At 42.3% G+C, this 21,617-nt stretch overlaps 2 protein-coding genes across 11 annotated transcripts in view; both read right to left on the reverse strand.

The window, feature by feature from the left end:
• The window catches only part of DPY19L3 (dpy-19 like C-mannosyltransferase 3), a 69,492-nt gene extending 69,317 nt beyond the window's left edge, over window positions 1-175 (reverse strand). For all 3 annotated transcript variants that reach the window (XM_034639610.1, XM_034639609.1, XM_034639608.1), the window contains exon 1: window positions 38-175. The gene's annotated coding sequence lies outside the window, so the exon portion shown is untranslated. The remainder of the gene's footprint in view (window positions 1-37) is intronic.
• A 14,927-nt stretch (window positions 176-15,102) lies between these two features.
• ZNF507 (zinc finger protein 507) overlaps window positions 15,103-21,617 on the reverse strand; it is a 44,079-nt gene continuing 37,564 nt past the window's right edge. For all 8 annotated transcript variants that reach the window (XM_034672658.1, XM_034672660.1, XM_034672659.1 and 5 more), the window contains 2 exons: window positions 19,027-19,161; window positions 15,103-18,915 (listed from right to left, as the gene is read on the reverse strand). In XM_034672658.1, the coding sequence (XP_034528549.1) occupies window positions 18,549-18,915; window positions 19,027-19,161 (502 nt within the window). In that variant the 3' untranslated portion in view covers window positions 15,103-18,548. The remainder of the gene's footprint in view (window positions 18,916-19,026; window positions 19,162-21,617) is intronic.

Genomic DNA, 21,617 nt, shown 5'->3' on the forward strand with positions numbered 1-21,617 from the left:
CCTCGCGCCGCCCGCGGCCCGACACGCAGCCACAGACCTCCGGCCTCAGCCGTCCTGGCGCGCGGCTCCGGGCGGGGAAGGAGGCCGGCCGGCCGGGGGGACGCCGAGGGCTGCGGGGGCGGGGCCGCAGAACGGCCCGCAACGCGCCGCGGGGACAGAGAGGACCAGGCAGCGACCACCGGACAGCGGCGGAGCTTTGCGCGACACCCGAGAAATGGGGAACCGGGGGGCGTCCGCGGCCGCGAGGAAGGGGCGCGCCGGGGAGGCCGGGCCGCCGCGGCCGCACCCATAGGTCCCGGCAGCCGTCCGTCAGTGCGAACCCCCGCCCCTTCCCGGGGCGCCCCGCCCCGTCTCGTGCGGCGCCGGCCGGAAGGAAGCGGCGCATTTCCGCTCGCCGCGCGGGTCCCGCCCCCCGCGTTCTGCCGCGGTGACCACGGAGCCTGCGGCCCTCCGACTCCCGGTTCCTCTCAGGCAGTTTTCGGCCCCGCAGACTCACGCGGGCCCCAGGGCAGAGCGAGAGGTGGCGGCTCAGGGGGAGGAGGAGCCGGGCCCCGAGGAACAGTCGCCTCAGGTCTGGCGGCGGTCCCACTGAGGCCCCCAGGGCTGAGAGTGGGACGCGCCTTGGGGCCGCGGAAACCTCTTGCCCCCAGGGCCGCCTGCCCCCCTTTGCTGGTGTTTGCGGAGGCTCGGTAAGGGCCCGGCGGACCGAAGCAGGCGGACTCCTCGGGCCTCTCCCAGCCTCCCGTATCGCTGGGCCCGGCACGCCCCCTCCCCGCGTCTCGGCAGTCCCCCAGGCCCCCGTGGCCGCTGGCGTGTGCCGGGAAAGCATTTCCTGACTGCCAGTGAGAGCACCCGGAGATCCCTTCGCCTCTCCCAAGACCCCCCTAGTGTTGGGGTCGGGGCGGCGCGCTCGTTCTTTAGTCTCGCCTTCAAGGATGTGCTTGTTTTGCTCTCCAAGCTAGAGTGTAAGCCTTTTTTGAGGGCAGGTACTGTGCTTTTACCTGGGTATCTTTCTTGTTAATCACCCTTTGAAGAACGGTGGATGAAGCCTTTTGTCAGCAGATGCTCAAACCACATGTTTAATTCATTTTTCTCAAGGAATGGTCTGGTCTTCTGGGCCCTCCACATGTGAAAAGACTGTCCATCCGTCTCATTCCAACGCGAAATTACTTCATCCTGGAAGCCTTACCTGGTCACCCCTCTTGGGTATTTTCTTCTTCTCCCTGCGTCTGTTGCTATTAATAACAAGCACACATTCTGTGCAAATGGATTGCAGTATCTGCTGGGTGGCTTCGTAAAAATAAGTGTCAGCTGTTTTTTCAGATGGCATGTGTCACGTCTTGATTGTTGGTGTCTTTGATGTTACGGATTTGAGAGCAGGGATTAGGTGTGTAATCCATCTCGTGTTGAGATGCCTTACATAAAGCACATTTGGGTGATTAATGCATACATATGTGAATTGATTCCTCCTTAAATAGGGGCGCCTGGGTGCCTCAGTCCTTAAGCGTCTGCCTTTGGGTCAGGGCATGATCCTGGGGGATCCTGGGATCGAGCCCCACATCGGGCTCCTCTGCTGGGAGCCTGCTTCTTCCTCTCCCACTCCCCCTGCTTGTGTTCCCTCTCTCGCTGGCTGTCTCTCTCTCTGTCAAATAAATAAACAAAATCTTAAAAAAAAAAAAAGATTCCTCCTTAAATAAAATTTTTCCCTTTTTGTATATAGGGTTTTGTCTAAAACTGTGTCACTCGGGAAGAATGACATCCCCTGAGTAAAGGAAGTAGTACTTATTAGCACCTGCTTGGTTTAATATCATCAGATGGTTTACCAGCAAGATGAAGCTTTGAGACTTATAATAAGTAGGCATCCACTGCTGAGAATAAGTCTTGAGAATGAATACATCAATTAAGAAGGAGTCCTTCGCTGTGATACAGGAACCATGAGGGTGATGGATAGCGAGGAGTAGGCCCTGCCCTCAGCGTTGGTCACAGACTGACTACAGTGTGTACACGGCTATTTCTTGTTTGCATTGTTTTGAGACCCAAATGGATTTCTCTCTGTTGTGGCCAGCAGTAGTTAAGCTGTGGTCCTCTAGAATGGTACAGTTCAAGCTATGGTCTTGGGGGACCCGTGGCCTCACTATCACCGTCACCAGGGAGGTGGTTAGAAATGCGAATTACCAGATCCTGTCCCAGACCTACTGAATCATTATCTGCAGGGATGGGGCCCAATAACTGTTTCAAGACCTTCTCCATGTGAGTCTGTGCTCAGTAAAGTTTGAGAGCCCGCCCTCCCTTTCTTTTTCTTTTTCTTTTCCTTTTTCTTTCTTTCTTTCTTTCTTTCTTTCTTTCTTTCTTTCTTTCTTTCTTTCTTTCTTCCTCTCTTTTTCAGAATCTGTGTTTTCATATAATCCCCAGGTTATTTGTATGTACATCACACTTTGAAAAGCATCACACCAGAGGTCATCAAAGTTGTTCACATCCTTTCCAGAGAAGTATTCTGTCTTGGGACCGAGGGAGAAAGCTCTCCATCTCTATTGTCTTTTTCTTAGCTGATGTACAACGTTTGTTCAGTTTTAAATTGCTTGGCTTAGTAGGATGACGACTGTGGATCACCGTGATCTGTGGCAGTACTCTCCTGGTGTTCCGTCTGTCCTACCTTTCTGGCATTCCTTTTCAGTCTTTTGTAAACTCTTTCTTTTAAAAGCAATGATTCTCTGGCTCATGGCACCCAGTTTCCACTGATATCGTAATGGCTCATGAGTTTTTATGCCCAGGCATAGCTCCTGACCTCCAAGTTCCATGTGGACACTGCCTATTCGACATTTCCAAGTGTGCAGGCATCTCCAACTCAACTTGTTAAAAAATAAACTTTTTCTAATTCCCAAACCTGGTTTTCATCCCCTGTGCCCAATCACCCAATTGTTCAAGTCAAAACCATAGGAGCCAAATGTGGTTACCCCCATCATGTAATCCATGTATTTAAACACCAAATCCTGCTGGACTTGTCCCTAAATATCTCAGAACTTGCCTGACTTTTCTCTCCTTCTATTGCTACCACCCTAATCCAAGTTACCATTCCTTGTCAGGACCATTTTAATGGCCTCCTAGCTGACGGCCTAACCTCCATCCCTACACCTTGTTCTTGTCCACTCAGTCCACCCTCCAGAGTGATAATAACCAGAGTGATCTTACTAAAATAGAACTCTGCTGGTGGCTTTGTGGCTTTACGTAAAAATCAAGCTCCTTAACACAGCTTGGAATTATTGCCATGAATCAGCTTCCATTTACCTCTCCAGCCTTATCTCTACTTCCTATTGGTAAATTTCTTTCAAGGTTTTTGCAGGTGTCTCCTTGCACTCTCCTTATCTGACTTCCCTGCTATTCAGCCTTTGAATTTCAGCTTCAGTGATCCTTGCTGCCTGGGGTTTATACCCTCATAGACTCCCCTCATACCGAATTGTAGCTGTTCTGTTGTGATTGCTAGGATACCATGGAAATGCCATTGTGGAGCTTAAGAGACATCCCAGTTTCAGCCTTAGCCTCTCTTGGATTGCTCACTTCAGGGCCCCCAGCCACCACCATGTTGTGAGGACACTCAAACAGCCAGTGGAGAAGGCCACCTGGGCAGCAGCTGGCCTCTGACCAGCAACGAGTGGCATCTTGGAGGAGGGTCTGCCAGCTCCAGGTCAGCCTTCAGATAACTGCAGCCTTACGAGAGATCCTGAGCCAGAAATGCCCATCTGTGCCACTCCCGAATATCTGACACAGAAACGATAAGGATAATAAATGTGTATTGTGGTTTTGAGTTTGGGGGTAATTTTGTTACACAATCATAGGTGATCAATCCATTAATATTCTTCCATGTGGATGGATCATAGTTTTATTTAACTATTCCCCTCTGGTTGGACATTTAGGTTGTTCTAGCTTTATCCTATTACAAGCAACGCTGTAGAGAATATCCTTATGTTTATGTAATTCTTCAGGACCTATTTCAGGAAACGGAATTGCTAGAAGTCATATTTTAAATGATGATAAACACTGGCAAACGACATTCCAAAAAGGTTAACGATTCTATTACTCTACACTTCCACCGAAGTGTATTACAGTGCTAATTTCTTCACGCCCTGCCAACAATGGATATTTTTAATCTTTGCCAATCTTATGTGACAGATGAGAGAGCACTTTAAAAGCTACGTGTGAGGTGGAGACAGGTGTCAGGGGCTTATTGGCTGTTTGTGTTTCTTTTTCTAGGATTTGTCTTTTTGTGTTCTTTGACCAGTCATTGATTTAATGTTGATACAAAGGGATTATTCACAGATATGGATATCACCCTTTAATTTTATACCCTGCAGATGTTTCCTCATTCTTGAATGCCTTGTCAGGTGTCTCGATGTGTAGCAATTTTCCATTTTTATGTTGTCAAATCTATCACCTTTCCTTTATAGCTTCTGGGTTTTTCCATCATGCTTAGGAAAACTTTCCCACTGCAAGATTGTTAAATATTACAAAACTTTCTTCTAGTTTTTAAAAATATGGCATCTTTTTAATATGGGGCGAGATGGGGATCTGACGTAATTTCTTTCCAGCTGGTTGGTCGGCTGTTTCACCATTATTTCCTGTTGCTTTGAATTACCTGTATCACATCTAATCCCTGAATGTCTATGGCCTATTTGTTGACTCACTACTATGTTTAAGTGACTTAAAAAAGGAACTCTATTCAACAGTTCCACGTATTGGTAATTACTGTTTCTTTATAGAAAGCTTTGATACTTGTGAGCACAAGTGCCCCTTTATTATACTTCTTTTAAACATGTCTTGGCAAGTTTTACATATTTACTTGCTCAGATGAACTTTATAATCATTTACCAGTTTTTTCTTTTTTCTATTTTTTTGCTTGTTCATTTTTGTTTTTTCCTTCCAAATTTTTATTTAAATTCTAGTTAACATATAATGTAATATTGGTTTCAGGAGTAGAACTGAGTTCAACACGCAGTGCTCATCGTAAGTATCCTCCTTGATACCCATCACCTACTTAGCCCATCCCCCCAGCCACCTCCCCTCCAGCAACCCTCAGTTTGTTCTCTATAGTTAAGAGTCTGTTTTCTGGTTTGTCTCTTTTTTTCTATCCCCTATGTTCATCTGTTTTGTTTTTTAAATTCCACATATAAGTGAAACCATATGGTATTTGTCTTTCTCCGACTTATTTCACTTAGCATAATACTGTCTAGCTCCATCCACATTGTTGCAAATGTAAAGATTTCATTTTTTGATGGCTGAGTAATATTCTATTGTATATATGTACTTCATCTTCTTTATCGATTCATCAGTCGATGGACACTTGGGCTCTTTCCATAGTTTGGCTATTGTTGTTGCTGCTGTAAACAACAGGGTGTATGTACCTCTTTGAATCTGTATTTTTGTATTCTTTGGGTAAATACCTAGTAGTGAAATTGCTGGATCATAGGGTAGTTCTACTTTTAACTTTCTGAGGAACCTCCACACTGTTTTCCAGAGTGGCTGCACCAGTTTGCATTCCCACCAACATGTAAGATGGTTCCCCTTTCTCCACATCCTTGCCAACACCTGTCGTTTCCTGTGTTGTTGATTTTAGCCATTCTGACAGCTGTGAGGTGGTATCTTGTCGTGGTTTTGATTTGGGTTTCCCTGATGATGAGTGATGTTGAGCGTCTTTTCATGTGCCCGAAGGCCATCTGTATGTCTTCTCTGGGAAAATGTCTGTTCATGTCTTCTGCCCATTTCTTAACTGGATTATTAGTTTTTCTTTCTTTTCTCAAATTTTTTTCAAGATTTTATTTACTTGTCAGAGAGAGAGAGAGAGAGACAGCAAGCAAGCACAAGCAGGGGAGCAGCAGGCAGAGGGAGAAGCAGACTCCCTGCCAAGTAAGGAGCCCGATGTGGGACTCGATCCCAGGACCCTGGGATCATGACCTGATCCAAAGGCAGATGTATAACCAACTGAGCCACCCAGGCATCCCTGGATTATTTGTTTTTTGGGTGTTGAGTTTGATAGGTTCTTCATAGATTTTGGGAGTATCCAAGTCAGATACTGGAAGTACCCTTTATCAGATATGTCATTTGCTAGGCTTCCTTTTAGTTTTGTTGATTGTTTCCTTTGCTGTGCAGAAGCTTTTTATCTTGATGAAGTTCCAATAGTTCATTTTTGCTTTTGTTTCCCTTGCCTCTGGCTATGTGTCTAGTAAGAAGTTACTACAGCCAAGGTCAAAGAAGTTGCTGCCTGTGGTCACCTCTAGGATTTTGATGGTTTCCTGTGTCACATTTAGGTCTTTCATCATTTTGAATTTATTTTTGTGGTTGGTGTAAGAAAGTGGTCCAGTTTCATTCTTCTGAATGTTGCTGTCCAGTTATCCCACCATTTGTTGAAAAGACCGTCTTTTCTCCATTGGATATTCTTTCCTGCTTTGTCAAAGATTAGCTGACTGTATAGTTGTGGGTCCATTATTCTGTTCCATTGATCTATGTGTCTGTTTTTGTGCCAGTACCATACTGTCTTGATGACTACAGCTTTGTAATATAGCTTGAAGTCCCGAATCATGATGCCTCCAGCTTTACTTTTCTTATTCAGGATTGCGTTGGCTATTCTGGGTCTTTTGTGGTTCCATACAAATTTTAGAATTGTTTCTTCTAGCTCTATGAAAAATGCTGTTGGTATTTTGGTAGGGATTGCATTAAATGTGTAAGATTCCTTTGGATAGTATAGACATTTTAACAGTTTGTTCTTCTAATCCATGAGCTTGGAATGTTTTTCCATTTCTTTGTGTCCTCTTCAATTTCTTTCATGAGTGTTTTGTAGTTTTTAGAGTACACATCTTTTACCTCTTTGCTTAGGTTTATTCCTAGGTATCTTATTGTTTTTGGTACAATTGTAAATGGGATCAATCCCTTGATTTCTTTTTCTGCTGCTTCATTATTGGTTATTTACCAGTTTTCAACCAAGAATCCATGGAGGTTTCTACTAGCATTGTGTAAAACGTATAGAAACGTTTGGGCGAAGTGAGATCTTTCTAATGTTGGGTATTCTTTTATAGGAACATGTATTCAGTTGAAGACAGTTTGGCCAACTACCTATTTTTTTTTTTAAGATTTTTTAATGTATTTATTCGACAGAGATAGAGACAGCCAGTGAGAGAGGGAACACAGGCAGGGGGAGTGGGAGAGGAAGAAGCAGGCTCATCGCGGAGAAGCCTGATGTGGGGCTCGATCCCATAACGCCGGGATCACGCCGCCCAACCGCTGTGCCACCCAGGTGCCCCACCTATGTTTTTCTAACAGTGCTTTCATCCAATTCATATTTTTCCGCAAGGGTTGACTTTTCAAGTGTCTTGATAAAAGAGCAGACTTTTTGCTTTCATACCTTTATTGGATAAAAATTGTATACACATACATATATTTAGCTAAAGTAAATACAAATGGAAATCCTAGTACGTTCTGCCTGCTTTCCATTGGATTGTTTTATACATTCCTTGTGTAACACCCACACGAGAGACTGCAGACACAGGCTGTGCCTGCAGCGCCCCTCTGAGCTGGCTCGGTGTGCTTCGTCTTAGGGAACCTGTGGTGAGTCCAAAGGTACACTTCCTCAGTGCTTACAGATCATAACAGAGTTGCACAGGAATTGACCTTACACTGGAGTCCTTCCCTCCTTTAAGACATTTACCAATATAGGGGAGCCTAGGTTGGTTAAGCCTCTGACTCTTAATTTTGCCTCAGGTTGTGATCTTCAGGGTCATGGGATCAAGCCCCAGGACAGGCACCGTACTGGGCGTGGAGCCTGCTTACGATTCTCTCTCTCTCCTCTCTCTCTCTGCCTCCACCCCCCATCCCACTTTGTGCACACATAAAAAAAAAAAAGATGATATTTGTCAGTATATGGCTCCTTCCCTGTGAGATTCTTTAGAAAGGCATTATGAAATATTGTTAGTATTGATTTTTTTTTCTTCCTTTGATCAACTTTGTCTTAACTAGATTTGTAGTGGTTTAAACAGTGAAATTCAGGGGTGCCTGGCTGGCTCAGTTGGTAGAGCGTGTGACTCTTGACCCGGGGTGGTGAGCTCAAGCCCCATGTTGGGTGTGGAACTTCGTTAAAATAAAAAATAAAATAAAATAGTGAAACTCATAGGCAGATCAGCATAGATGCACAATTATCTGACTCTTAAAGTTAACAGTACTTCAGCATTGTCAATTTTGTTTCATTTTCTTTCTTAATAGCTGCTACTCCTACCCCTACTTGTCTCTTGTTCCTACCTACACCTTCTTTTTTCATTTCCATGGTTAGAATAACTGTTGTACTTCTATATTTCAAATGAGGACATGAATAGTCAAGTTGTTCAATTAAAGCAGATGGTGATGCTTCATCATATAAGCTTTTCGCCAAATGTGACGATTCCTAGATGTTGGCTGTTCTAGTCCACAAACCAGTGGCCTTGGCTGGTCTTCCCAGTTTGTTCCTTGGGGCTGTTCTAATGTCATTGCCTGCAACAGGCATAACACAACAGGTGTCTAAACTCCTAGAAGTACACATTTCCTCTCAACGGATGCCAAAGCGTATTGTCTGGCTTGGGAGTTTTTCCGTAGGCAGAAGTAGGACTTGGAGCCAGAAATGTATATGTTTCTAACACTCTCAAACGAAGTTATTTTATCCTGCCTTAAATTATGGCTAATCTAGCACTGGGTTCGATTTTTCACTAAGTATTCCTCTGCAACCCTCCTGAGTCCATCCATGAATTTGGTAAGCCAGCCGGAAGGACTCCTGTGTAAGAATTCACAGGTGTGGCCGCAGCTCTCCAGGCCTGCCAGCCAGGACTCACAGACCCCAGCAGCTGTGTGGACTGCGTACCGGGTGAATTCCGCACTCTAGTGATCCCCACATGACGGGGGAGCAGATACAGCCACCTCGGAGAGGTTTTTACTCAAAATCTCTTGATGACCTTTTGAATTTTCAGTCTGGATACCAGAAAATGGTTTGGAGTAGTATCTTATTCTCCTGACGGTTATCATCAGCGGGGTCAAAAGCATGCATTCTCTGTGGTAATATGCCCCCTGGCAGGGAGGAATCGGTCTTGGGGGTTGGGAAAAAAAAAATCTTACTCTCTTTACATATCAAGCACAGATATATAGTATATCTAAGGTATTCAAATTTCAGGGGCTGGGGGGCTGATTAGAGAAAAAAATGTCTAAAAAGGGCTCCTTAGGGGAGTGATAATGAAAAAAAAGGTGGAGACACCGGTATGTGTTAAATTTTGGTGGTCGGAGCCCTGCCCACACCCTGGAGGTGGGCTTTTCCCTTTGCTGGATTTTCTCTATACACAGATGGGGGGCAAGAGGGGGAAAGCTAGAAGTGATGGCTGAGGATTCAGTATTGATCAGGATAAATCAGGATACAGGTTGGACTGCCGAAACCACACCTCAAAAAACAGTGGCTTCACCATGTCATGGAAGTAGCCCAAGCTCCGCCGTGTCAGGGACCCCGGGCCTGTGTCATGGCTCTGCTCTCCCCAGGATGTTGCAGCACCTGTTCCTGCAGTCAGCCTTGGCTCTTCACCATGGTCACAAAACAGACAGCAGGAAGCAGAAGGGAAGGGGAGGGAGCTCGACCCAGTAGTTGGATGTCACTTCTGCTCATACCCCATTAGCCTTCATTCGGTCACACAGACTGGCCCGGCCACAAGGGAGACTGGGAAGCGGGCTAGCCACGGGCGCCCATCTAGAAACCCTCCCTCGAGGTTGAACGTGTGCTGTTCCACGCACACCATTAGTCTCGTCTGTGAGGATCACAAACTCTGGAAGCTCTCAAATGCTAGTGTGTGGGAACGGCTTACAACCATGAAACAGAACCAGAGCAATTCATTGTTAACGTGTATTGTGAAGGGTCCCAACTCAATCCAAAAGATACCGGATTATTGAACTGGCTACTGAATGAGGATTCCCTAGCTGTCAGTACCTCCCAATTACCCCCACTTTATGGAAACCCATAGATTTTTTTTTGTTTTAAACCAGAAATTTAATTTTAATGGGATAGGTTTTATCAGAAAAGCTCACTTGAGGGTATTTAGAAACAGTCAGTAGCTTTAATGACTTCAAAAATTATTTTAAAAAATTAGTAGATGTTTGTTAAGTATTTGAGTAAATCAGCTGAAAGGTGCTACAGGTAAGATTTGGTGTCTTCTTGGAATTTCAAACACAAGCCCTGAGGGGTATCTAATACAAGGTAATTCAAGGTAGCTAGAATTTGATTCTGCATTTCTACTTACACAAAATGAGTGTTATTGTTTGAAGGTTTTAACTGGAAATCATGCCCTTTGTCTCTCACTTCCATACATATCCTTTTGTTTTGTAAGGTGTAACTCAAAGCTGGAAATATGAATATTTAAGCTCTTACTCTATTCATTCTTAAGAGCGAGTTACACCTACGGATAATGGTTAAACACAAGTGCCGTTTGGTTTCCTCTCTGTCACTTCTGCTATTTTCCCACCGGATCACAGCCCCACTTGGTGGAACGAGGCCTGCTAGGCCCTGGGCCCTGAGGACAGTACCCCAGGGGAAGAGGACTGCTCTGTGTGTCACAGTCCCGCAGCTGGAACAGCTCCGTGTGAGATGGTGGGACACTGGCGTAGGTGTGAGGGCCTTGCACGGGCTGAGATAGGACAGTTCTCATCATCCCCAAGAACTTCCGTCCCCCAAAACGGTCCAGTGCACGGCCCTCACTCCCAGACAGCTAGCGGCTATTTTTTGGCACAGTGTTAGCTGTAGATCAGAAATAAATGCACTCTCCTTGGGCCGAAGTGTTGCCAACGCTGCGAGCTCACCCGCTCATTCAGGGAAAGGGTCAGTCTCCGGGTCCTTAATGGCACTTTATAGGTGTGAGAAAAAGATTATACGAACTTAACGTGACGGCAACAGAGTCACGTTCTAACCCCTTCTCTTGGACTGTTATCTTTTTATTTTTGTAATAAAAATTATTATTTTTATAATTTTGAGTATTCTTCCTCAAAAACACAAGCCAGCATGGTTCTTAGGTTCCTTTCCAAGGCTGTAACAAGAATCTTTGCTACCAGGATTTATAAGGGCAAGTTTAATCTCCAACCAACCCCCCCACAGTTAATGTGTCAACCAAAGCCACCGCCATGGAGCTCCTAGACGGCCAGGCCCTGGAAACACGCAGTTACTCATCTTCCCAACCGCCCTACAAGGTTCAAGCAGTGCCCTCTGTTCTGCTGATGAAGAAACAGGGGCTCAAGAAAGGTAGAATGCCTTACTCAAGGTCACACGGCTTGGAACCAAGTTCTGTCCAGAACTGCGTCAGCACTTGACTAAGTATTTTAGAGACAATCTCATTTGACCCACGTGACTCTCTGAGGCAGGCAGTCGACTGGCGGCTTTATGGTTCAGAAAACAGAAGACAGACCTGAACTTCAAAGGGACGAAAAAGGGTAAAGCCAGGCCGTGTTACAAACCAGTGGAGGTGGCAACACCCCCCGTGGGCAGCTCTGGTGGGCGACATTGCCCCGACATTCCTCCTCTGGTTTCAGATGGGAACGTGGGGACTGCTTTCCCATGAGGAAGAGTCACACACTATTTTTTTGCTGCTGTTTCGAAGTTTAGTTTTAAAAATTGCCAGGCAGGATGCTGGAGCTGCTTATCAGCACCCGGCACACGGTGGCTCCAGCTGGGCACAGGCTCTGAGCCTGATTTTAGGTTTTTTGACCTACACGTGATACTCTACACGGACTCCAATATCAGCGTTCTAGAAAGACACCACCTCACCGGCTGTGTTCTGCTTCACACTGGAGAAGGGCTGAAACACTGAAGGTAACCTTGAAACCACTGGTTTATTTACGTATTCCGGCAGGACTGTGTTTTTGGTACAATGTGAGCTGTAGAAGATCAGAAATAAACACAGCTTAAGATTTGAACCACGTCCTGCTGTACTTTTTCTCAAGCCTGAAATAGAATTTTCTAACACCTTTTGTGGTTGGGAATACTGAATTTAAATAGGAGTGCAGATATAAACAAAAAGAGCAAGATGTGGATTGATGTGCCTATTTCAGTAAAATGCAGCCACAGTATTTCTGAAATACAGATTCAAAAACTGACAAAATGACAAGTGGAAGATACAAAAATCTGGAGATGTGCACTGTAGTGACAATAGGCCTTTAAATAACGCTCTTAGGTACTAAGAAAAGACCCGAAAAACTAATAACTTATGTTGTTGAGGGTCTCTTCAGGTCACAATTTTTAAGATTAATAATTAACAACCCCATTTCATTATTGATACCAGTGGCAATGACATGGATAAGTATTCTTTTCATTTTTCTTTTTAACAAAAGATAAAGCTGGGAAATCAGAAAGATGAGGTAACTAGGGAAGTCTGAGCTCACGGTCAAGGATTTATTTTCTTTTGATTGTGTAAACTCCATCTACCTACCATGCAATGTCCTTTCCAAAGGACCCAGGTACCTCAGTGTAACTGTGGAAGTCGCTGTCTTACTCAGTTTTGCAAACCGTTATGCGATGGTGCCTTCACTATCTAGACTGAGTGACAATCGTTGTAAATGTGGTTGAGTTAGGAAGCCAAAAGACAGCAATATTTGATAATTTTGTTAGGTAATGGTAAGAATTCATATGAGATGCCTAAAATTAAACTCTTTAATTCAAAGAAAGGTCTACTATCATTTACTTTTGTAAGGCAAACAAGTGAAAACAGTGATTACCCATTATTGGCAAAAATACTCAGTAGACAAGCTAACCAAATATGTCATAATCTTGCAAACGCTTATGGTTCAAGTAGGAAAATGGAGCACCACAAAACGAGGTCTAGTCCCCAACACAATCTACAAAGCGGGCTTGGTGCTCATGCAGGACTCCGGAAACGGGTCAAGCACCTCACTTACAGTCACTGGGATTTTGAGCTATAAACCCAAACACGCTAAGTCAGCCTGTCCTATGGCCCCAATTTAAAACTTTTCTAAGAACCTACAGGGCCGCGAATGTTCGTTTTACATCTTTGCCGACTGCTGTGGGAGAAATCTAGGAAGGAAAGTACTGTGACTTTTTCTTCACTCTGCCAGCTGGGTCCACAGATCTACACCAAAGCCAACTACAACCTCCTTGTGCGGCCTTTCCACTCGGACAAGCCACTCTCCATCACAAAGTCGTGCATCAAAGACTCTTTTCTCTGTACTGGGATTATTCCATCAGCTGTCCCCAGGGTGAGGGGCTTAGCTCCCAGGTTACCTGGTTACCCAGTTAGCAGGCGCTGCTGGCAGTCGCAGTCGGCGGTGTGGGTGGAACAGCCACACCAGCTGAGGCATCCACGGTGCCCAAAGGGTGAAGCAGGGAGGGGACGGGCAACACTGTAAGGCCGTCAGGAGGAAAACAAGACAAGACTTTTTATAGCAGCATTATTTAATTTCTCATTTAATCGTGCACTGTTATTTTAAACAAATTGTGTGTGGCTTTAAATAGCAGAGATGATGAAATAGGTTAAAGTCATAAATTATGGATAAGGGCTGTGGAAGAACAGAAAGACTTTATAAAAGAGAAATAATACGATTTAGCTAGAAAACAGTGCTATAAAAAGCTTTCTCTACAAAAAGCTTTTTTTTCTTCTTTCTGGTAGTTTTAAAGCACGGGCCATACCATTGTTCCAGCTCAGAGGTCAGCCAACTTCTTTTCTGGAACGATTTACTATCAACAAAGAGTACATAATTTGGGCTTTGTGGGCCGCACGGTCTGTCTCAACTCCTTGACTACTGTACCTTGAAAATAGCCATGTGCCATATGGAAATCAATGGGTATGGCTTTATTTACAAAACCGAGTGGAAGGCCAGAATTGAAGCCAGGGCTGTAGTTTGGTCTTCTAGCACTATCCAACGGGAAAATTACATCAGCCACGTGTGTAACTGAAAATCTTCTGGTAGCTACATTAGAAAAATAGAAACAGGTAACATTTTAATAGTCTATTTTATTTAACCCCAAATATCATTTCAACATGTAATATAAAAACTATTAATTATATACTTTATCTTTTTTTTTTTTTTTAAAGATTTTTTTTTTTTTTAATTTATTTATTCGACAGGGATAGAGACAGCCAGCGAGAGAGGGAGCACAAGCAGGGAGAGTGGGAGAGGAAGAAGCAGGCCCATAGCGGAGGAGCCTGATGTGGGGCTCGATCCCATAACGCCGGGATCACGCCCTGAGCCGAAGGCAGACGCTTAACCGCTGTGCCACTCAGGCGCCCCTATACTTTATCTTTTTTTTGTACTCAGTTTTCAAAACTGTTGTGTACTGTACATTCACGGGGCACTAGCCAGATTTCAGGTGCTCAACAGCCACACGTGGCTCGTGGCTACCATTATGTTCTAGAACTTCCATGCTGGGATTTCTACAACCAATCTGGTTTAGTGACCAAGTACTGGCATTTACTTCTTAAAAAACAGGGGATGGAATTATGTTGCCATGAGGGAGACAGGACAAGGGATTACAGCTATTGGGAAGAAGTATGTGGCCTTACACACTTGAAGCTGAGGTGGCTCAGGGTGCTGGGGCACAAATGGGTCACGAGAGCTATGATACAGTCGGATAATGTTAGCTTCACGTGTCAATACAACACACACATCTAATTCAAAAAAATATCTGGTCTAGACCACAAAATGATCACAGTGTGAACACATCGTAATTTTTGGCCTTCAATGAAGAATGCTAATTGTCATTAACACAGCTGGTCTTCAGCACTGTCACTGTATCAGAATTGAAAACGTATAAAGATGTGATTGGGAAGACAAAATGGAGAACCACGCAGCAAGGGGAAAAAAAGCTACAAAGTAGACTGAAGTTTTACAGTGATTAAGAGCATCTAAGTGCTTTTCCAATTAGTTTTGTATAACAGGGTTTAATGCTAGTTGACGATAATTTAACAGGTTACCAAAGGGTAATCTTAAGCCATAATCATAGGTTCAACCCTTGGGAAGTTCTTCAGTATTTAAACTAACTTTCCAAGTGATCAAATCAACATTTCTAAGAAAAAAAATGGACAGAACCTTTTGGTAATAAAACGTAGAGGCAAGTGTTTTTAACAAAAAATTTATTACCAAAATACAATATTAAAGTCAATACATGACAAACTCCTGTAAAGCAAAATAAATTATTCTAACATAGTACAGTATTTCCAAAGGTAGTTAAAGAAGCACTATAGACCTTGCTTCACTGTTTGTTGAACAGATAAACTGTTCTACCATGAACACAATCCTAGAGTTTTAGGCTTTAAGGCATGCAGCTCGATGTGCAGGATAATTTTACAAAATGCAAATCATCCTATTTTAATAAGATACAGTGTCAGAATTAACTGTAGTCTTTACATGTCAGTGTTCCAGAAATTTTTAGACTTTGGCTATAGAAGCAATGCCATAGTGTTACACAATACTCATTTCTTAAAAAAATACATGTATTCATGTCCATGAATATCAAACTCAAATTTCTATTAAATATATTTTATAGAATATTACTTAGAGCACCTTGCTGTACAATAAAAAAAGATTAAATAAGTGTCTATGAAAACTAAAAATATAATAAGTCTCAATAGAGAAGTCTGCTTGTCTTTGTCAAGCCAAGTACATTGTGGGAAGATACAATGTAAACATGGGTGCCCACCATCTGCTTTGTGAGAAAAGACAGAGAAAATAAAGAAGCCACCAAGAGCTACCTCGAATAGGATGAGAGATCTAGAACAAAGGCTTCTGTCAGTGTCCATACGTTGCGCTGGCTGGACACAAAACTGAAGTGTACAGGCAGGGCACTGGGAGAACATGGGGGCCGCCCACCATCTTCTGGGTTATTAGACGAGGAGAGAAAATGTGGGCCCCCTGCAAAGTAGTATTTGTGATGATCAGAACGCGTCATCTTGCCCGCTCCCCACCTTTGCCTCACATCCAGTATGTTCCTTTAAACTATTTCTACTATCAAATCTTAGAACTGGAAAGTTTTCAGAGTGGAAAACAAATACTATGAGCTTTATTATGGCAAAAGATCTACTACAAGTAAAATGTTATTCCTATAAAGAGAATTCCTGCTGATTACTGTAATACCTATCTCTTCTGCAATTACGATTGCATACTTAGCCTTCATTATTAGTTTTAGAAATGTTCAAATTGTTCTTGGTAGAGACACAGTTCACTTAAGGCTTGCCACAAAATGGTAACAGGAAGGTCGAGAACACCCATGGTATATGGTTCCTCCTATAGCCCTGGGGAAAGCGTCTGAGGATATTCTAAGGCTAGGATCAGATGAACGTTTAAAGGTTTTGAACTTCTGGGTAAACTTTTTCTCCATGAGTTAGGTAAATTTCAAATCCATGATTCCAAATGGAAAATTTAACAATCAGTGGAAGTGGTTTAGGGAACTGAAGGTAATTTAAAAATTCACTATTGATGTTTTTGGGATTTTTTTTGGGTTATTAATATTTTCCAAATGATTACATGAAATTAAAACCAAGGAAACTTCATAAAACAAAATCCTGCTAAGGTTAATTTTCAGGATGAGTGATAAAAATGGAACCATTTAAAAGATTTATTTAAATTTGAAATGAAATATAATTGTGTTTTAATTCCGAAAATGGGAGAAAATATAAATCCACATGCAGTGAATTTGGGTAATATAATTTAGTATTTATATGAATTCATTTTATCTTTTTAAAAACCACCTATCAGAAATGGATTAACTCTCATAAATAAATTAAAGCTACCTAAATCAAACAGCCGCAAAGTTACGATCAATTCTGTTTAAATATCATCAAAATTAGATTTAAAAAACATTTAAACCATGTTTCAATATGGCCTGGCCCCACTTAAATAGTTCCCGATGTGACCTTAAAAATATTAATTCATCCAATCTATACCTGGACTTTGGGAAGGGAAGTCTATCCTAAAGTATGTCTACAGAGTATCCACTCCAAAAATTCTGTTTCCGATGTCTTCTAAGTTTATCAGAGTCACAGCCTCAGCACTAGAAGATGTCAGAAATCAAGTTGAGAAAGAGCACCGTGAAGATGGCGCACTGCACGGTGCACCAGCCGTCTGATGTGTACGCAGACTTGACTTTGACAAAACAACGCAAGAATAAAAGACAGGTACTGCAAAAGCCAAAACAAAAACAACACCCCTGCTCTCTTCACTTTGAAACACATTCTAACACAAACTGTGTAATTCATGAGAAGATCCCATCTTCCGATGGTGAGTTTTAGCGTGAAAGCCCTGGTTGTTGGTCTTCCCTATGTCCTACTGCACACTGACAAAATGGAATATCCCAGACAGGAGAAACCCTGTGGACTTGCCAAATGTTGTTATTAAAAGTTTTATAAACCCACCTGAATTTTTACTATAGTTTAGCCACATTTAATTATACCTCTTATGCTAAGTACAACTAGGTTAATAAAATCTCCACAGCACTACTCATTGGAAGGGGCTTTTAAATTTCACCCTTCTTCCCCCAAACGATTTTTATGTAAGAGTTCCAAGTACTTCCAAGGTCTTGATGATCAAATGCAAATTTTCCTACTTTGTTGCTTGAACAGACCTTTGCGATACCACGCTTGGTCTAGGCTGGGAGAGAGGACTGTAAGGCCTCTGTAGCTATGGAGAAAATTGCGATGTTCTGTCAAACACTTTGAAAAGACCCTCTGGGACATGTGCTGTGCTACATGAGTCCCCCTTTTCATGAACCTTACGATTTGGTTTAAGGCTGATGGGAATTCTATTTTCTCCTTTGCTCACAAGAAATTCACTGTAAATTTAAGACAATAATTAACTTCTTAAATGCCTATTTATACTTGGGATTTGGAATCAGAGGTTTCTTTCTTTTTTAAGAAGTAATGTATCTTAAAAAGAAAAAGTACTCTATCTTAGATTGAGTATATGATTAATTCCTATCGATTTGGGGAAAGATTTAGGTAGGTCACTTCAAAGCCCTCTGGTGATCTTTTCCTTGTTGACTCTACTGGTGACAGTGAAACCCCCGAGAGCGGCCCCCCACTGCTCACAAGAGGCCCGGCCCTCCAGAGCTGGCATGTCCGAGCTCAGAATGAAGAAGAAAAGGAAGCTCTGCTTAAGACTGTGACACTTTCACAACAAAAAGTTTTAGAATAGTTCCAGAAAAGCTCTCTTAATTCTTTTGCTTGCATTTCTACACTATGACAAGCTTTGAATAATAAATACACTCAACACTAAGAAGAGGTAACAGGGTTAACACAGGGTTACAGCTTTGCTTCCTCCTCAACCCGCTTCCCCTCACTCAGAATATTTAAATATCATTACCGTGTATCCATTTGGCATTTTTTATTACACTGCAAATTTGGTTCCAAAGTCACATGCGTCTCTTCCTCAAAAAAACCAAAAACCAAAACCCAAACACCACACCAACTATTCTTCCGTGCCTAGTAAGTTACTTGATAGCGCAAAGGTGAAACTGTGGTTTAAAGGATTTCTCTTCTACCGTGTTCCTCTTCAAGTAATTATTCAATCTAATTCGTATTTAAAGCGGTGTTGTGGTCCTTATTTAGGATGATGTTTACGATCTCACCTTCATGCTCTTTCATATGATCCAAGAGATTTTCTTTGCTGGTAGATTCGAAGCCACAAATACAACAACAGAAGAGTAAAACACAATACTCCATGCCAGGAGGCGCCAGACTGGAGTTTTTTTCTAAACTATATGAGGTATTACTTGTAGGGCTCAGTTTCTCATTTTCGTTGGAACCTACAACTTCGCCGGGAGCCTGGGAAATCAGCTCTGAGGATGATATCAAATTTTCCGAACTTCCAGTGACAGGATCGGCTCTTTCCTCACTGCTGTTTAAGAGTGTCTTTGCAGGGGATCTCCCCAGAACTCTTCAAAACAAAACAAAACAAAACACACCAAATCCTGAGTTGGTTATAACGTAAGACTAGCAGGTTTAACCCTCACTGTAGTTTACGTACAACAAGGGAAGGGGTAGGTACCTGCCACTCTGTGAAATGGCATCATTGATAGCCTTGTTTACTTGTTCGTAGTTGTAATTTTGGTCACTCGCATGCTTCCACATGTGAGACTTCAAAGAAGGAGGATGGCTGCACACGTACCCACACAGAGAGCATCTGAAAGACACGTGTGAGTCAGAACGATCCCATAACATCATCTGAAGAATTACAGTGATTCTGTAACAAACTATGAAATTCCTTCTCCGGAAGCCTTATGAGACATCTCATTTCACTAAATCTAAGATGTTACTGATTATAAGAGACATATTGATTTCGGAGGCTAAAGTGTCCTAGAAGAGATATCCTAGAATCAATAAAATTAAGTATTTTCTGTTATAAAAAATTTATTAGCATGACAAACATCCCAGATTACTTTGGCTATTACAGTATTTGGAAAGATTTCTAATATAGTAATATACAAAATCTTTGCTCTAAATTATTTAACTACACACGGAAAGAAAAATACACAAAATCAATACTCTATACCACTCTACTGTTTAAGAAAGCAAAAAGGAGGGCGCCTGGGTGGCTCAGTCTGCTAAGCATCTGCCTTCGGTTCAGGTCATGATCCCAGGGTCCTGGGATCGAGTTCCGCATCGGGCTCCCTGTTCAGCGGGGAGTCTGCTTCTCCCTCTGCCTCGATCCCTCCCCCCTGCTCGGGCTCTCTCTCGCGCTCTCTCAAATAAATAAAATCTTAAAAAGAAAAGAAGGCAAAAAGGAACTAAATAATTTTAACATGAACTTTGCTTATTTACAAATCCACAGAAAATGGAAGTAGTCCTGAAAAGCATCAACAATTTAGATTTCATAAATAAAACCATTAGTTAATAATCTTTAAAAGGTTTCTATTCAAAATAACATTTGTTTCACATAACTGGTTACACTTGGTAAAATCTGAACTGTATGAAGTATTTTTTTTAAAATGTCAAAAAAAAAATGAATAGAGTTTCTGAATAGATTCTTGTAGCACTTTCAGGTTTATCCCCTTGCCTCTGCATCCAGTTCCCCTTAGTAACATCTCGAAACAGTGTGGAGTATCTGTTACAAATGGCGAACCAAAATGGATACAACATTATTAAGCTCTGACTGTTGGGGTTACAGAGTTATGTGTGTTCTGACCATGCATTATGTCATGTATCCACCATGACAAATCATAAAGGATAATTTCCCTGCCTGAAACATCCTCTGTGTTCTATGTGTTCACCCCTCCTACCCCCTTAATCCCTGGCAATCACTGATTCTTTTACTGTCTGCACAATTTTGCCTTTTCCAGAATGTCGCATCGTTGGAGTGGTACAGTATGTAGCCTTTTTGGACTGGTTTTATTTAGCCATATGCATTTAAAATTCCTTCATGTCTTTTCATGGCCTGATAGCTCTTTTCTTATCACCAAATAATATTCCATTGTCCGATGTACCACAATTTGTTTATCCACTTGCCTACTGAAGGAGATCTTGGCGGCTTCTACACTTTGGCTATCACGAATAAAGTTGCTGTAAACATATATGTGCAGCTTTTTGGAAGGATATGAATTTCACCTTTTGGGTCAATACCCAGGAACACAACTGCTGGAGTGTACGGTAAAATTATGTTTACCTTTATATGTTATTTTTATTTTTTAAGATTTTATTTTTAATTAATCTCTGTACTCAACGTGGGGCTCGAACTCCCAACCCCGAGACCATGCTCTACCGAATGCTCTACCGAATGAACCAGCCAGGTGCCCTGCAAAGGTACTCCGTAGAAGAAATTTTTGTTAAATACTTAAGTAGAAGCCTAACAAATCAGGCAACTTATCTGAACTCTTCATAACAATAGGAGACATGGTCACTCATAATGAAGTGCAAAGAAAATAAAAAGGCATAAGTAAATCTGACAATGAAATAGGCAAGGTCTAAACTCTCCCTCTAAGCCACCTCCAACTTTATGATGGATGCAGCAGTATTAGCTTTTATTACATGTCCTGACGCATCAGGTCCAAGGTGAGTGTAGGGCCTTTTACCTTAAAAAAAACCCAAAAACAAAAACAGGCCATTTAAAGGCAATAAATGGGCAATTCTTGGAAGAACCTCCCTAAAGTCAAACATAAAAAAGATGTAAAATTTTCATTAATAAGCAGAAAAATGCATTATGCCCACAAGCCTGACAGAAATGAGAAGTCTGATAATGCCATTTTTGTACAATGTGAAGAAACGGAAATGCACAAATTGCATGTATGTAAATACAAGCACCCTGAAGAGCAACTGTGTTAAGACCGAAGAGGCACACATCTGTGACCCTGTATTCTAGTTCTAGGGGGCTACCCTAAACATAGTCTTATATGTGTTCACAAGGGCACATATACAAGAATCATCACTGTAGCTGTGAACAGTTGAAAAAAAAAAAAAAAGGATGCAACTCACAGCCACTGTTTTCCCACAGGAAAATGGAAATAAAATAGTTTATTTTCATATAAAGGCACATTATACTCTGCCTAAAATGAAAGAACTAGATGTATACTTATCACCATGAACCAATGTTAATAATGATCAATGAAAAGTAACAATTTGTTTAGTGTATCATTTAAAAAAATT

Source organism: Ailuropoda melanoleuca, chromosome 12 (assembly GCF_002007445.2).
Source record: "Ailuropoda melanoleuca isolate Jingjing chromosome 12, ASM200744v2, whole genome shotgun sequence".
In the NCBI taxonomy this organism is placed as follows: domain Eukaryota; kingdom Metazoa; phylum Chordata; class Mammalia; order Carnivora; family Ursidae; genus Ailuropoda; species Ailuropoda melanoleuca.